Source organism: Antedon mediterranea, chromosome 9 (assembly GCF_964355755.1).
Source record: "Antedon mediterranea chromosome 9, ecAntMedi1.1, whole genome shotgun sequence".
In the NCBI taxonomy this organism is placed as follows: domain Eukaryota; kingdom Metazoa; phylum Echinodermata; class Crinoidea; order Comatulida; family Antedonidae; genus Antedon; species Antedon mediterranea.
Window position 1 is genome coordinate 26035914 of NC_092678.1, and position 13451 is coordinate 26049364.

The 13451-nt window shown below is 36.1% G+C and overlaps 2 protein-coding genes across 2 annotated transcripts in view; one reads left to right on the forward strand and one right to left on the reverse strand.

The window, feature by feature from the left end:
- LOC140059615 (mesoderm-specific transcript homolog protein-like) overlaps window positions 1–6818 on the reverse strand; it is a 34070-nt gene extending 27252 nt beyond the window's left edge. Inside the window, exon 1 of the mRNA XM_072105599.1 lies at window positions 6794–6818. The gene's annotated coding sequence lies outside the window, so the exon portion shown is untranslated. The remainder of the gene's footprint in view (window positions 1–6793) is intronic.
- LOC140059616 (ATP synthase subunit gamma, mitochondrial-like) lies at window positions 47–9332 on the forward strand. Its single transcript, XM_072105600.1, has 8 exons — window positions 47–167; window positions 4087–4121; window positions 4289–4420; window positions 4946–5147; window positions 6256–6399; window positions 6666–6730; window positions 8654–8809; window positions 9068–9332. The coding sequence occupies exons 1-8, from the start codon at window positions 124–126 to the stop codon at window positions 9166–9168; spliced, it is 879 nt and encodes a 292-aa protein (XP_071961701.1). The 5' UTR covers window positions 47–123; the 3' UTR covers window positions 9169–9332.
- The last annotated feature ends 4119 nt before the right edge of the window (window positions 9333–13451 follow it).

Here is a 13451-nt window from a genome sequence, read left to right on the forward strand (position 1 = left end):
CTCATGATTTTAAAAGTTATGTTTGTGCATTTATATAGAGGGCAGCAGATAGCAGTCGAAGGACGACGAAAACGAGGCAGAAATAGTAGTACACATTTTTACACCGGCGAATCTTTGTAAAAAATGGCGATGTTAGGAAGTAAAATACCAGTATTTCTCCCTACAGGGTGAGCATTAATTGGGACTTTATAATTTTCAGAGACTTAAAATATATTAAGCCTAGTCTAGAACATAACGACTTAAGTGATAAATGTGTAATTGCATATTTATTTTAATGTTTAGCTAGGCTAGGCAGCAGTAGAGTAGGCCTAGCCTAGCTAGAGGCCTAGGTCACAGTGCATTTCGGCCGCCAATCATTTCGGCCGCCGGTTATGGAACGACCAAATTCATGAAACTCCAAAAAGGACAAAATATGGCATGATCATTTCGGCCGCCAGGTATGGCGCGCCAAATTGAAATAGCCAGAAATAACTGCACAGTATTACAGTGAAAAAAATAACTTTACCAAGTCTATAGAATTGAACGCCACAGAGAACTATGGTCATTTAAACCAGAGATCAGTTGTGCAATGACCTAAATACATTTTTTTTGCCGTAGATTTAAAGTTATATTATTTTAACGTCTGAATATTTTGGTCAAAATGAATATTGATTAATTGTTTATTTTTTTTATATTACATTACAGGTCCCGAAAATGCGTGTGCTTTGTAAAAATGTGTTTCATTATGAATAATTATAATAAATGTAAAACCATGGAGAATTGGTAAAACATACGAATAAAAGTGTTTTTGACTGGCACATAAAAAAACTTCAGCATCACCTCCTTCTTATTAAAAAAAATGATAGCTTTGCGATATAAGGGAAGTTTCATTTATAATTTCCAAACAAAATGCCCTAGGATGAGTTTTACAAGGCTCATTAAACATTAGTGCCTTGGGTACACACACATGATCTTTGAAACCGCTGGTAACGATACCGTACATATCTGAGGTGATTTTTCTTTGTCATTGTCGGACGCATTTCGTCATAAAATATTTGTTTAAAAAAACAAAGGCGGGCTAAAGATCCGACGCTAAACAGTTATGCGCTAAACAAGTAGGCGCGCGTATCTTTTTTTATAATGTGGTCTTCTTTTGGCACACTTCATATTAAATTCAATAAACATGCGATGACGCGCGATGCATTGTTTATTTTTTTTTCCAAATAATATCCAAGGAAGAGGGTTCGATCAATTACGCGGAGATTCTTTTTTTTCTCATTCAAATCAGATAATTATCGGATAAATGCGATAATTTTTAACCTTTGACATGAAGGAAAAATTGTTGCAATGTGATTGGGCACCTGGTTGTTTGGTAATGACCGATCATGCGCACTTTTATTGGTTGAAAAATTAACCGATATTTTTTGTTTTGGCTGCGGAAGCGGCCGTATTGCACTGCACGCCTTGCCGCTAAAACTACAAATTCCGGGATTCCCCCTTTTATGTAAATGGTGACGTTTTTTCTATATAAAATAAAAGCTATACATTTTAAAGTAAAACTGGTGTAGGGCTACGTATCAGTCGGCAATGAGATTGTTTTTAATGTATCGAAAAGCGGGCAATCCTGCTGGCAACAGTTTAATGTATAAGGCTTAAGTAATCATTAAGCCTTATCATTCACAACAAGTACCTGATAAATACCAAGTATTTATAAGAGACATTACCGTAGTCTTAATGTTTTGATTTGTCCACTATATTCTATATCGTATGCGTATTGTACTTTTTTTATTTCTACATATTATTATTATCCATACCCCAAACGAGGCCCATAACCACAATATTTCCCATTTTTTCAATTGTATTTTTTCATTATTTAAGCACTTGAGTTTACATGTACCCCAAACGTATTAAAAGTTACCGGTATCTTGACAGCAAAAAGATTAGATTGATAGCTAGGCGCGGTACAGAAACAATGTCCTAAGTTGTTATCGATATAAATAAGGAAGTATTAATACTGTTAAACGTTTAAATAATACAATTTGCAAAATATAAAAAGGAAAACCCCAAAACCACTTTATTTTCAAAAAGCACACATACTTCTTGGCACCTGTGAAATAAATTGACAACAAAAATGTATCAGGTTTAATAAACATTCTTACATTATAAATGTAGAGTGCAACGTTTGCTGAAAATATCATTAATATATTCACTGTAGTGATGGCAATGTGCACGCCATAAATGTTTCTGGAATTGAAGACCGCCGATTCGGCTTAATAATACAGTATTAGTAAAATATTAACATTTTAACACACATGGCGTGTCATACATATTCAAGAATAATTACAAGTCTGGCGGCCGAAATGAACAATACATATTTTGTCCTTTTTGGCGTTTCATGAATTTGGCAATTCCATAACCGGCGGCCGAAATGACTGGCGGCCGAAATGATCAGACACCGAGGCCTAGACCTACCTAGCTAGGCCTTAGCCTACTAGGCGGCCCCTGTTAGTTGTTGTAGTCTGAGGCCTCCTAACGAAGGCGGAGGAGGGCGCCCTAATACTAGAAGAGTCCGAACCATATAAAATAAAGAGTACCAACATTGGATTATAGTCAAGTGATATGCAGATCAAAATGTGTCAAACTTGTCTGCATGATTAATAATGCATGTATGTAAAGTATAGGAGCAACAAAATACTTTAAATTAAACTCTTTCTTATATTAAAAAAAATGTAATTGCACATTTTACGATGAAATATCGATGTGCACAGCAGCGTACAGAAGTACTTGCGGCAAAGAATATTGTGCGCGCGTGCGCTAGTACATTATAAAGTTCGATTGATTGATTTTGGAACAAAACATCCCATAACTACGTCCTATTAATAACAATTATGTAATATTTTCAATTCATAATGCATGCTTTGATGACTAAATAAAATAATAAAGTGTCATGGATATATTTGTTAATATACTGAAAAGGGTATGAACAATATTTTACGTTGGCGGCGCAGTTTGTGTAAAAAACACACAGAAAGCCAAATACTGCATAAAAAGAGGCGTGAATTTGTGTGTTTTTTGTATTGTCATTCTTTGATGTATCCATGTAGGCCCTAGCATTTATTTTTTTGTTATTATAAAAAATATATATATTTTAAGAAATCAATACCATTTATTAATGAATTAATTTATTTAATTACTAAAATAAAAATGGAATCTAAGCGTTATTTCATTGACAAAATCTAAAAATAATGCATAGAACTACAGGAAAACGCGTGCGAATTCTTTGACACAAAAATGGCTTCTAATCTTCAATGTCGTAACTCTTTATATATGGCTCTGAGAAGAGTCAGAGCCATATATATAAAGAGTTATGACTTTGAATGGAGTAGAAGCCATGTTTGTGTCCAAGTGTTCCTATGTAGAGAGTATAGAGTTGAGTCTTTTGTTTTAAAAATGTATAACGTTCAAAAAGCTGTAACTAGTATAGTATTGAATTTAATAACAAAACAATCAATTTGTTCAAAGGTTTTTGTTTAAATAATAATAAAATTATAAAGTTACTGCGAACATGATTTTAAACAACAAAAATAGCAATTTCTGAACGGCTCTGGCTGTGCGCTCCATGCACGCTCTACGCGTGCGCGTTTAGTTTGTACAGCGATTCTCTATAGTAATGCATTGTTTTTACATTCTGTTGTTTAAAATCATGTTCGCAGTAACTTTATGATTTCGTTAAACTTTTAAACAAATTGATTGTTTTGATATTAAATTCGATATTTAAAGCCTTGTTAAGCAAATGACTCGACTCCATACTCTACATAAGCATAGTTGGACACAAAGATGGCCATTGTGCACCCCACATGACTTTCTAAAATCCGAGAATGCAATGCTGTAACTCTTACTGTATATGGCTCTGAGAAGAGTGCTGCTAGCCTAGTGAGAGAGCTACTGTAGCCTATTATTCTTTCAACAGAAGAATAAAATGGCACATATAGGGGGCCTATGCCTACATATGCATATTACAATTTACATGCATGGTTGGTCATGCCCATAAAAGACATTAAATTTCATGTGGTTAACTATTTTTTATACATATTTTGTTTTAAACAGGGTGCAAGTTAGGTCTATGGCAACTCTAAAGGAAAGTAAGTAAATATGTTTGAGTGTAATTTATTAACAATTGAATTTAAGGATTATTTTAAAACTGGTTGGGTAATTGTTTGTTGTTGATGATCCTCTAGTCATAAAACTTTCATGTAACACTTTATAATAATGCTATGTATGTGTATCTTAAATTATATTTATTTTTTAGTTGCTGCTCGTCTAAAGTCTGTTAAAAACATCCAGAAGATTACCAAATCAATGAAGATGATAGCAGCAGCCCGATACACAAAAGCTGAAAGAGAGTTAAAACCATCAAGAAATTACGGAGCTGGTCCACTTGGTAAGTGCATGCTGACACTGAATAAGTGCGTTAATACCAGATAATAAGAGTATGGATAAATAAAACGATAAGATGATTCGATAAATGTAATGTTAATACGTTAACTTTGATTTCACTGCCAACATCATCATTCTTATATCATATCAATGGTATAACACCTCACATTTTCTTTAATATACTTGTATGATGGAAATCTGAGGCCGGTCCTGTTTTGTAATTGCATGCATCTAAATGAAAGAAAGTTCCATATTTAATAAAGAATTAAAAAAAACCTTTTTTATAAGAAAGATATTAATACTACTACTTGTGAGGTTGTGTTGCGCAGTATTACCGATGTGTAATTTGAACCAGTTGTATTTAAATACAAAAAATAACACATTCAATATCACAGGTTGCCATAACCCAACGGTGAACACACTCAGTGTTAGATTTTAATTAATAATAGATCAGTTAAAAATAATATTTTTTAAATAAATGTATAAAATACAACTATTTAATTACAGTTTCTTTGGATTGTTCTTGTAGAATTCTATAACAAAGCTGATCTTGAAGATGATAAGAGCAAGGCTAACCATCTCATCATTGGAATTTCAAGTGACAGGGGTCTATGTGGTGGTATTCATAGTAACGTATCAAAAGCCATCAAACGAGCAATTGACGGCAAACCAGAAGGTGTAACAACTAAAGTAATCACTGTGGGAGATAAGATACGTGGACAGCTGTTGAGGTTAGTAAATTAACAATAATTATTCATGGGTTATAATCTTTAATGTTTACAGTAAATTATGAGTTACTATAAAAGGCATCCTTACACTGGTTATGATTGAACAGATTTAAAGTATACCTTGGTGGACATACAAATAAAGTTACTATAAAAGACATCCTTAAACTGGTTATGATTGAACAGATTTAAAGTATACCTTGGTGGACATACAAATAAAGTTACTATAAAAGACATCCTTAAACTGGTTATGATTGAACAGATTTAAAGTATACCTTGGTGGACATAGAAATAAAGTTACTATAAAAGGCATCCTTACACTGGTTATGATTGAACAGATTTAAAGTATCCCTTGGTGGACATACAAATAAAGTTACTATAAAAGGCATCCTTAACTGGTTATGATTGAACAGATTTAAAGTATACCTTGGTGGACATAGAAATAAAGTTACTATAAAAGACATCCTTAAACTGGTTATGATTGAACAGATTTAAAGTATACCTTGGTGGACATACAAATAAAGTTACTATAAAAGGCATCCTTAAACTGGTTATGATTGAACAGATTTAAAGTATACCTTGGTGGACATAGAAATAAAGTTACTATAAAAGACATCTGTAGTGAATATTTTAGTTGGTTCCGAGCTTTCTCAGGCGTATATAACTCCACGCGACGTACACAGCTGTCACTGAATGATAACTCATACAAAAAGTATATTTAACTCAACTAGAACTTTTATTCCTTGTAACTCGATTAATACATTTTACTACCAGTCAAGCCTTATTTTCTTTATCATCTTTCCGTTTATCTACTCTGATCTTATTCTCTCTTCTCCTTAATATCTATTACATTCCACTTTTATACTGGACATGCTAATTTTAGGCTTCAGAGGAGGATAACATTTTCCCTCCAAAAATTATACGATTTTGATTGGCTAATAATATAAGGCGGACCTGGTCTAAAGCATCCTTATCTAAACACAGAGAATCAGAACATAAATAATATGACAACATCCTTAAACTGGTTATGATTGAACAGATTTAAAGTATCCCTTGGTGGACATACATAATTGAAATATAAACATTTGATGAATCTTTTTGTTTTAATATTCAGAACTCATGGGAATAAGATGATGATGGGATTTTCAGAGGTTGGAAGAAAGTCTCCAAATTTCAATGTTGCTTCTGATGTAGCAAGCGCTATTCTCAATAGTGGTTTTGAGTTTGATGTTGGAGAAATCATTTATAATCGCTTTAGGTAAATATTTTATGATATGTATTTTTACCTTTAGTGTTGATTTTTGCCACAAATATTTAAGAATTGATAATGCAAATGTTAATACTTGGCTTTCAAAAAGAGTTTTAAATGATCAGGTGTCAGTGCACACTGAGGCCCATTCAGTGCCTTGGTTTTGGTTAATGATATTATTAGTAAAAATGCCATCCCTGTACATACCAATATTTGGTAAACCATACACATTTGTGTAGTTGTAATAAAGAATGATGTGTTGGTTGTTTTAACAGGTCTGTTATTTCCTATGACACTTTAAGTCAGCAACTGATGCCATTGGACGTCTTGACAGCTTCAGGTTAGCTCACAAACACTAATTACAGTTTTTTAAATAAATGTAGAATAAATTGAGACAAAGTACCTGCAAAACTGAAACTACTATTGTGACTTGCAGTCACTTGAAAGGGACAAATAAAGCAGAAACTTGTAACTCGTTGTGTTTAGCAAACGGTTTGAACTGAAATTTAATAAACAAAAGAAAACAAATAATAATATAGCAATACTAAAACATTATACAGATATTGACTGCTTAGAGGTTAAATATAAGATTTGACATCCCCGAGGGAATGATATTAAGTTCGAGGGAATATATATTTCCCGAAGCGCCAGCTGAGGGAAATATATATTCCCCTCGAACTTAATATCATTCCCTCGGGGATGTCAAATCTTATATTTAACCGATATAAAAGGCAATATCTGTTATATTATATAGCCAAGAACAAGTCTGCTGGGTTGGGTGAAGCTAGGCTAGGCCTAGGCCTCCTATAGTATTTGTATTGTATTTAAAACAAGCCTGCCTAGACACCTTACCTTGCGAAGAATAATATACAGATAATTACTAATTAATGATTCCTTGGCAATAAAATATTCACTTAGGCCTAGGTCGTTTAAATTAACAGAAGAATTTCCATCAATAAGCCTATTAATAATAATATTATAATCAGGTAGGCCGAATAAAGAATTCGTCTTCTCTCGATCTTCGAGGAGCCGAATCACCGGATGTTCAGCGCGTACTAGTTACTAGGTTACTACCGTGAGTATTGACCAATCACAAACGGTGTTTCATCACATTTAGGGTGGACTTATAACAAATGAGGGCGCTATGTATGCATAGCTTAAATAGTTTAGAAGATTAATTTCTTCAAGCAAATTCCGTGGCCCAGCGGATGAAACGTTGTCTTGCGATGGAGTGACAATTCCACCCGAGTTCAAGATCGAGTAGATGACTTTTGTTTATTTATCGGCAAACTCGAGTGTTGCACACGAAAATTACACAGTCAATATCATCGTACTCGAGAATTTATATGATTAATGACAGGGGACACGATTATTACGCGAAAATTACACAGTCAATATCATCGTTCTCGAGGATATATACAATTTACGATCCTCGCAGCGGTAGTCATGTGATGCAGTTTCAACCAATCACGTTCGCGTATTTACATAGGCTATGTAATATAATACTATATCCAACACAAATACACTGTACTGTATTGTCTATACTGAATATCATGAACCTGATTGGTTATCTATATGTTGGTGCTTAGTCAAGCGGAACGGATAATCATGGGCGTGACAGACCGCATGGCCTACACTCATGTGAAATGTATTATTTATATACATTAACTTAACAAGAAATAACACACTAGCTATCTTCCATAAAACTGTTATAAAGTTGACTAATGAAGATTAGATTTATATTGTTTATATATTGAATTAAATAACTTGAATTAATAATGCATAATACAAACATATTGTGCTATCAGAAGTTTTAACATAAAGACTAAAAGGCCCATCATCGATAAAGTATAAATACAGGGCTGACTACACCTTCTCACTAATGCAGCATACACCACACACAGGGATCAACCCTGGCAAAGCATGTTCAAACCTTAAATCACTAATGTAACTAAACTAAATAATTATTCATGTTAAGATTCATATACGATGATTCCTAAATGTTTACTAAACAAAACAATTGAAAATAAACATACGTCTATCTGCAACTATGCCCTTTTGGACAAATTAACTCTTTACATTCTAAGTTAACTGACTGATTATTTTGATGCAAACAACACAGTAATCTTGTAATTTGAGGAGCAAGAAGATATTGTTACATATTTATGAAATGCCATTAATGTCATTGTATGAAACGCTATTATTATATACTCAAGCTGTAATACTTAGTAGATGACATTTTACATCCTGTTTTTTTTTATAGAAAAAATGAGTATTTATGATGATGTAGATGCTGATATTCTACGTAATTACAATGAGTTCCTGTTGGCTAATTTAGTATACATCTGTATGATAGAGGGTAACTGTAGTGAACAGAGCTCAAGGATGAGTGCTATGGATTCAGCTACAAAGAATGCTGGTAAGATAATATCTCACAAAAATATTATGAAAAGTTAGGTAGTTAAAAAAGAAACATTTCCAATAATTTGTCTTTGGATATAGTTTAGTCTCCAGATCACCTTTGACTATATTTTTAACCATAGCCCTCAGCCTAGTAAGTATTTGTATACTATAGATTGATAATTATTTTATTGTAAAAAATATTTGTTTTATTTGGTTGATTAAATTACTTTTACAGTATGTTGCAAAATTGACTATACATTTTTATTTGTTATAGGTGACATGATAGACAGGTTGACACTGACATACAATCGTTCACGTCAAGCCATCATCACTGGTGAACTCATTGAAATTATCTCAGGTGCTGCTGCTATATAGTCAATTCTAACCTTCATTATTCTTATGTTGGGAATAGTGAGTAACTGACGTGTCAGCTTCATAGTTTTAAAAGATTGTATTAGGAATAAAAACACAAAAAGTAGAATGGATTGCTTTTTCATCTGTAATAAAAGTTAAATAAATAATGTGAATCTAGAATGGTATTTGTTTTCTTATCTGCTTTTTATTAATGGAACATGTAACTGTTTATGCACATAGCAATGGTATTTGTTTTCTTATCTGCTTTTTATTAATGGAACATGTAACTGTTTATGCACATAGCAATATCTATGTAGACTAGTTGAGATAAAATGTAATGTAGTGAAATGTTTGTCATGTAATTATACGCAGCGGGGATATCCTGCAGACACCCCTTTTTATTGACTTTAGGTAACCCTCTACACCATCATATAGTTAGATATTGGTACCTAGTTCATACTCGGAACATACCCGGAACATACTCGGAACTATATACCCAAAACATACCAGGAACATACCCGGAGGTTACTTGGAACATTACAGAACATCCTTTGAACATACTCGGAACATACCTGGAACATACCCAGAACATACCCGGAACGTACCCGCACAAATTCGGAACATACTCGGAACATACTCGGAACATAATCGGAACATACTTGGAACATACCCGGAACATACTCGAAACATACTCGGAACATACTCGGAGCATATTTAAAACATACCCGGAACAACCTCGGAAGTTACTTGGAACATACTTGGAACATACTCAGAACATACCCGGAACATAATCGGAACATACTCGGAACATACTTGGAACATATCTGGAACATACTCGGAACATACTCGGAACATACCCAGAACATATCTGGAACAAACTCGGAACATACCTTAAACATACTCGGAACATACTCGAAACATAGCTGGAACATACTCGGAACATAACTGGAACATACTCGGAACATACTCGGAACACACCCAGAACATACACGGAACATACCCGGAACATACCTGCACAAATTCGGAACATAATCGGAACATACTTGGAACATACCTGGAACATACTCGAAACATACTCGGAGCATATTTAAAACATACCCGGAACATACCCTGAACAAACTCGGAAGTTACTTGGAACATACTTGGAACATACATGGAACATCCTTGGAACATACTCGGAACATACTCGGAACATACTCGGAACATACCCGGAACATAATCTGAACATACCCGGAGCATACCCAGAACATATCTGGAACAAACTCGGAACATACCTTGAACATACTCGGAACATACTCGAAACATAGTCGGAACATACTCGGAAAATAGCGGGAACATACAAGGAACATACTCGGAACATACTCGGAACACACCCAGAACATACCCGCACAAATTCGGAACATACTCGGAACACACCCGGAACATACCCGCACAAATTCGGAACATACTCGGAACATACCCGGAACATAATCGGAACATAATCGGAACATACTTGGAACATACCCGGAACATACTCGAAACATACTCGGAACATACTCGGAGCATATTTAAAACATACCCGGAACAAACTCGGAAGTTACTTGGAACATACTTGGAACATTATGGAACATCCTTGGAACATACTCGGAACATACCCGGAACATACTCAGAACATACTTGGAACATACTTGGAACATATCTGGAACATACTCGGAACATACCCGGAACATACTCGGAACATACTCGGAACATATCAGGAACATACCCAGAACATACACGGAACGTACCCGGAATATACACGGAGAAATTCGGAAAAATTCTGAACATACCCGGAACATAATTGGAACATATTCGGAACATACTCGGAACATACTCGGAACATACCCGGAACATAGCCGGAACATACTCGGAACATGCTCTGGACAAATTCGGAACATACTCAGAACATACCCGGAGAAATTCGGAACATACCCGGAACATACTTGGAAACTTAAATTGGAACATACTCGGAACTTACCCGGAACATACCCGGAACATACTCGGAACATACTCTGGAGGTACTCGGAACATACTCGGAACATAGCCGGAACATACTGTCTGTCTAGACTGTCTGTCTAGACTGTCTGTCTAGACTGTCTGTCTAGACTGTCTGTCTAGACTGTCTGTCTAGACTGTCTGTCTGTCTGTCTAGACTGTCTGTCTGTCTGTCTAGACGGTCTGTCTGTCTAGACTGTTTGTCTAGACTGACTGTCGGTCTAGACTGACTGTCTGTCTAGACTGGCTGTCTGTCTAGACTGTCTGTCTGTCTAGACTGTCTGTTTGTCTAGACTGTCTGTCTGTATAGACTGTCTGTCTGTCTGTCTAGACTGTCTGTCTGTCTGTCTAGACGGTCTGTCTGTCTAGACTGTTTGTCTAGACTGACTGTCGGTCTAGACTGACTGTCTGTCTAGACTGGCTGTCTGTCTAGACTGTCTGTCTGTCTAGACTGTCTGTTTGTCTAGACTGTCTGTCTGTATAGACTGTCTGTCTGTATAGACTGTCTGTCTGTATAGACTGTCTGTCTGTATAGACTGTCTGTCTGTATAGACTGTCTGTCTGTATAGACTGTCTGTCTGTATAGACTGTCTATCTGTATAGACTGTCTGTCTGTATAGACTGTCTGTCTGTATAGACTGTCTGTCTGTATAGACTGTCTGTCTGTATAGACTGTCTGTCTGTATAGACTGTCTGTCTGTATAGACTGTCTGTATAGACTGTCTGTCTGTATAGACTGTCTGTCTGTATAGACTGTCTGTCTAGACTGTCTGTCTAGACTGTCTGTCTGTCTAGACTGTCTGTCTAGACTGTCTGTCTAGACTGTCTGTCTGTCTAGACTGTCTGTCTAGACTGACTGTCGGTCTAGACTGACTGTCTGTCTAGACTGGCTGTCTGTCTAGACTGTCTGTCTGTATAGACTGTCTGTATAGACTGTCTGTCTGTATAGACTGTCTGTCTGTATAGACTGACTGTCTAGACTGTCTGTCTGTCTAGACTGACTGTCTAGACTGTCTGTCTGTCTAGACTGTCTGTCTAGACTGTCTGTCTAGACTGTCTGTCTAGACTGTCTGTCTGTCTGTCTAGACTGTCTGTCTAGTCTGTCTGTCTGTCTAGACTATCTGTCTAGTCTGTCTGTCTGTCTGTGTCTAGTCTGTCTGTCTGTCTAGACTGTCTGTCTGTCTAGACTTTCTGTCTGTCTAGACTGTCTGTGTAGACTGTCCGTCTGCCTAGACGGTCTGTCTAGACTGTCTGTGTAGACTGTCTATCTGTCTAGACGGTCTGTCTGTCTAACCTGCCTGTCTAGACTGTCTGTCTGTCTATCTAGACTGTCTGTCTGTCTAGACTGTCTGTCTGTCTAGACTTTCTGTCTGTCTAGACTGTCTGTGTAGACTGTCCGTCTGCCTAGACGGTCTGTCTAGACTGTCTGTGTAGACTGTCTATCTGTCTAGACGGTCTGTCTGTCTAACCTGACTGTCTAGACTGTCTGTCTAGACTGTCTGTCTGTCTGTCTAGACTGTCTGTCTGCCTAGACTGTCTGTCTGTCTAGACTGTCTGACTGTCTGTCTAGACTGTCTGTCTGTCTGTGTCTAGAATGTCTGTCTTGACTGTCTGTCTAGACTGTCTGTCTTGACTGTCAAGAGTATGTTCAGAATATGTTCCGGGTATGTTAAGAGTATGTTTTGAGTATTTTCCGGGTTTGTGCCGGGTATGTTAAGAGTATGGGTTTGTTCCGAGTATGTTCCAGGTATGTTCCGAGTTTGTTCCAGGTATGTTCCAGGTATGTTCCGAGTATGTTCCAAATATGTTCCGGGTAAAATTGAAAAAATTCATCTCCTTCCCGAAATATTTTTGAAATCAAATTTTCTTTTTTCATGAAAGGAAAAAAAAACGTTGAAACTTACCTACGTTTCGTGCGTTAGAATCGCACTTTCTCAAGGTAGTGGTGTCAGCTTGGTTTGCCGACACTGATCATGGCATAGTCACGTGATGTTGTGACATGCGCCCTCTCTGAGTTATTTCTTGAAAACCTCTGGGTGAATCCCAAACTCCGAGGCTATATTGCACACCTAAAATTCATAAAGCAAATTGGCCTTTGAGGCCAATCGTAGACGGTATAGACTCCATTTACTAAGAGATATTCTAAAACCAATGGTTGGCAACGCCACACACTCAATAAACAACTCTAAAGAACTAGCCACCGAACTAAAAGATCTTCATATGTGTCACCTAACCATATTCAGAATAAATGTTGGGAGTTAAAATACAAGGCAAGTGCGAAAGATAGATAT

What these genes read in the sequence shown, in the direction of transcription:
- LOC140059616 (XM_072105600.1), top strand. Translation starts at nt 124, where the DNA reads ATGGCGATGTTAGGAAGTAAAATACCAGTATTTCTCCCTACAGG. An exon ending in CCAGTATTTCTCCCTACAGG is followed by an intron (nt 168 to 4,086) that starts GTGAGCATTAAT and finishes TGTTTTAAACAG; the next exon opens with GGTGCAAGTTAGGTCTATGG. An exon ending in TATGGCAACTCTAAAGGAAA is followed by an intron (nt 4,122 to 4,288) that starts GTAAGTAAATAT and finishes TTTATTTTTTAG; the next exon opens with TTGCTGCTCGTCTAAAGTCT.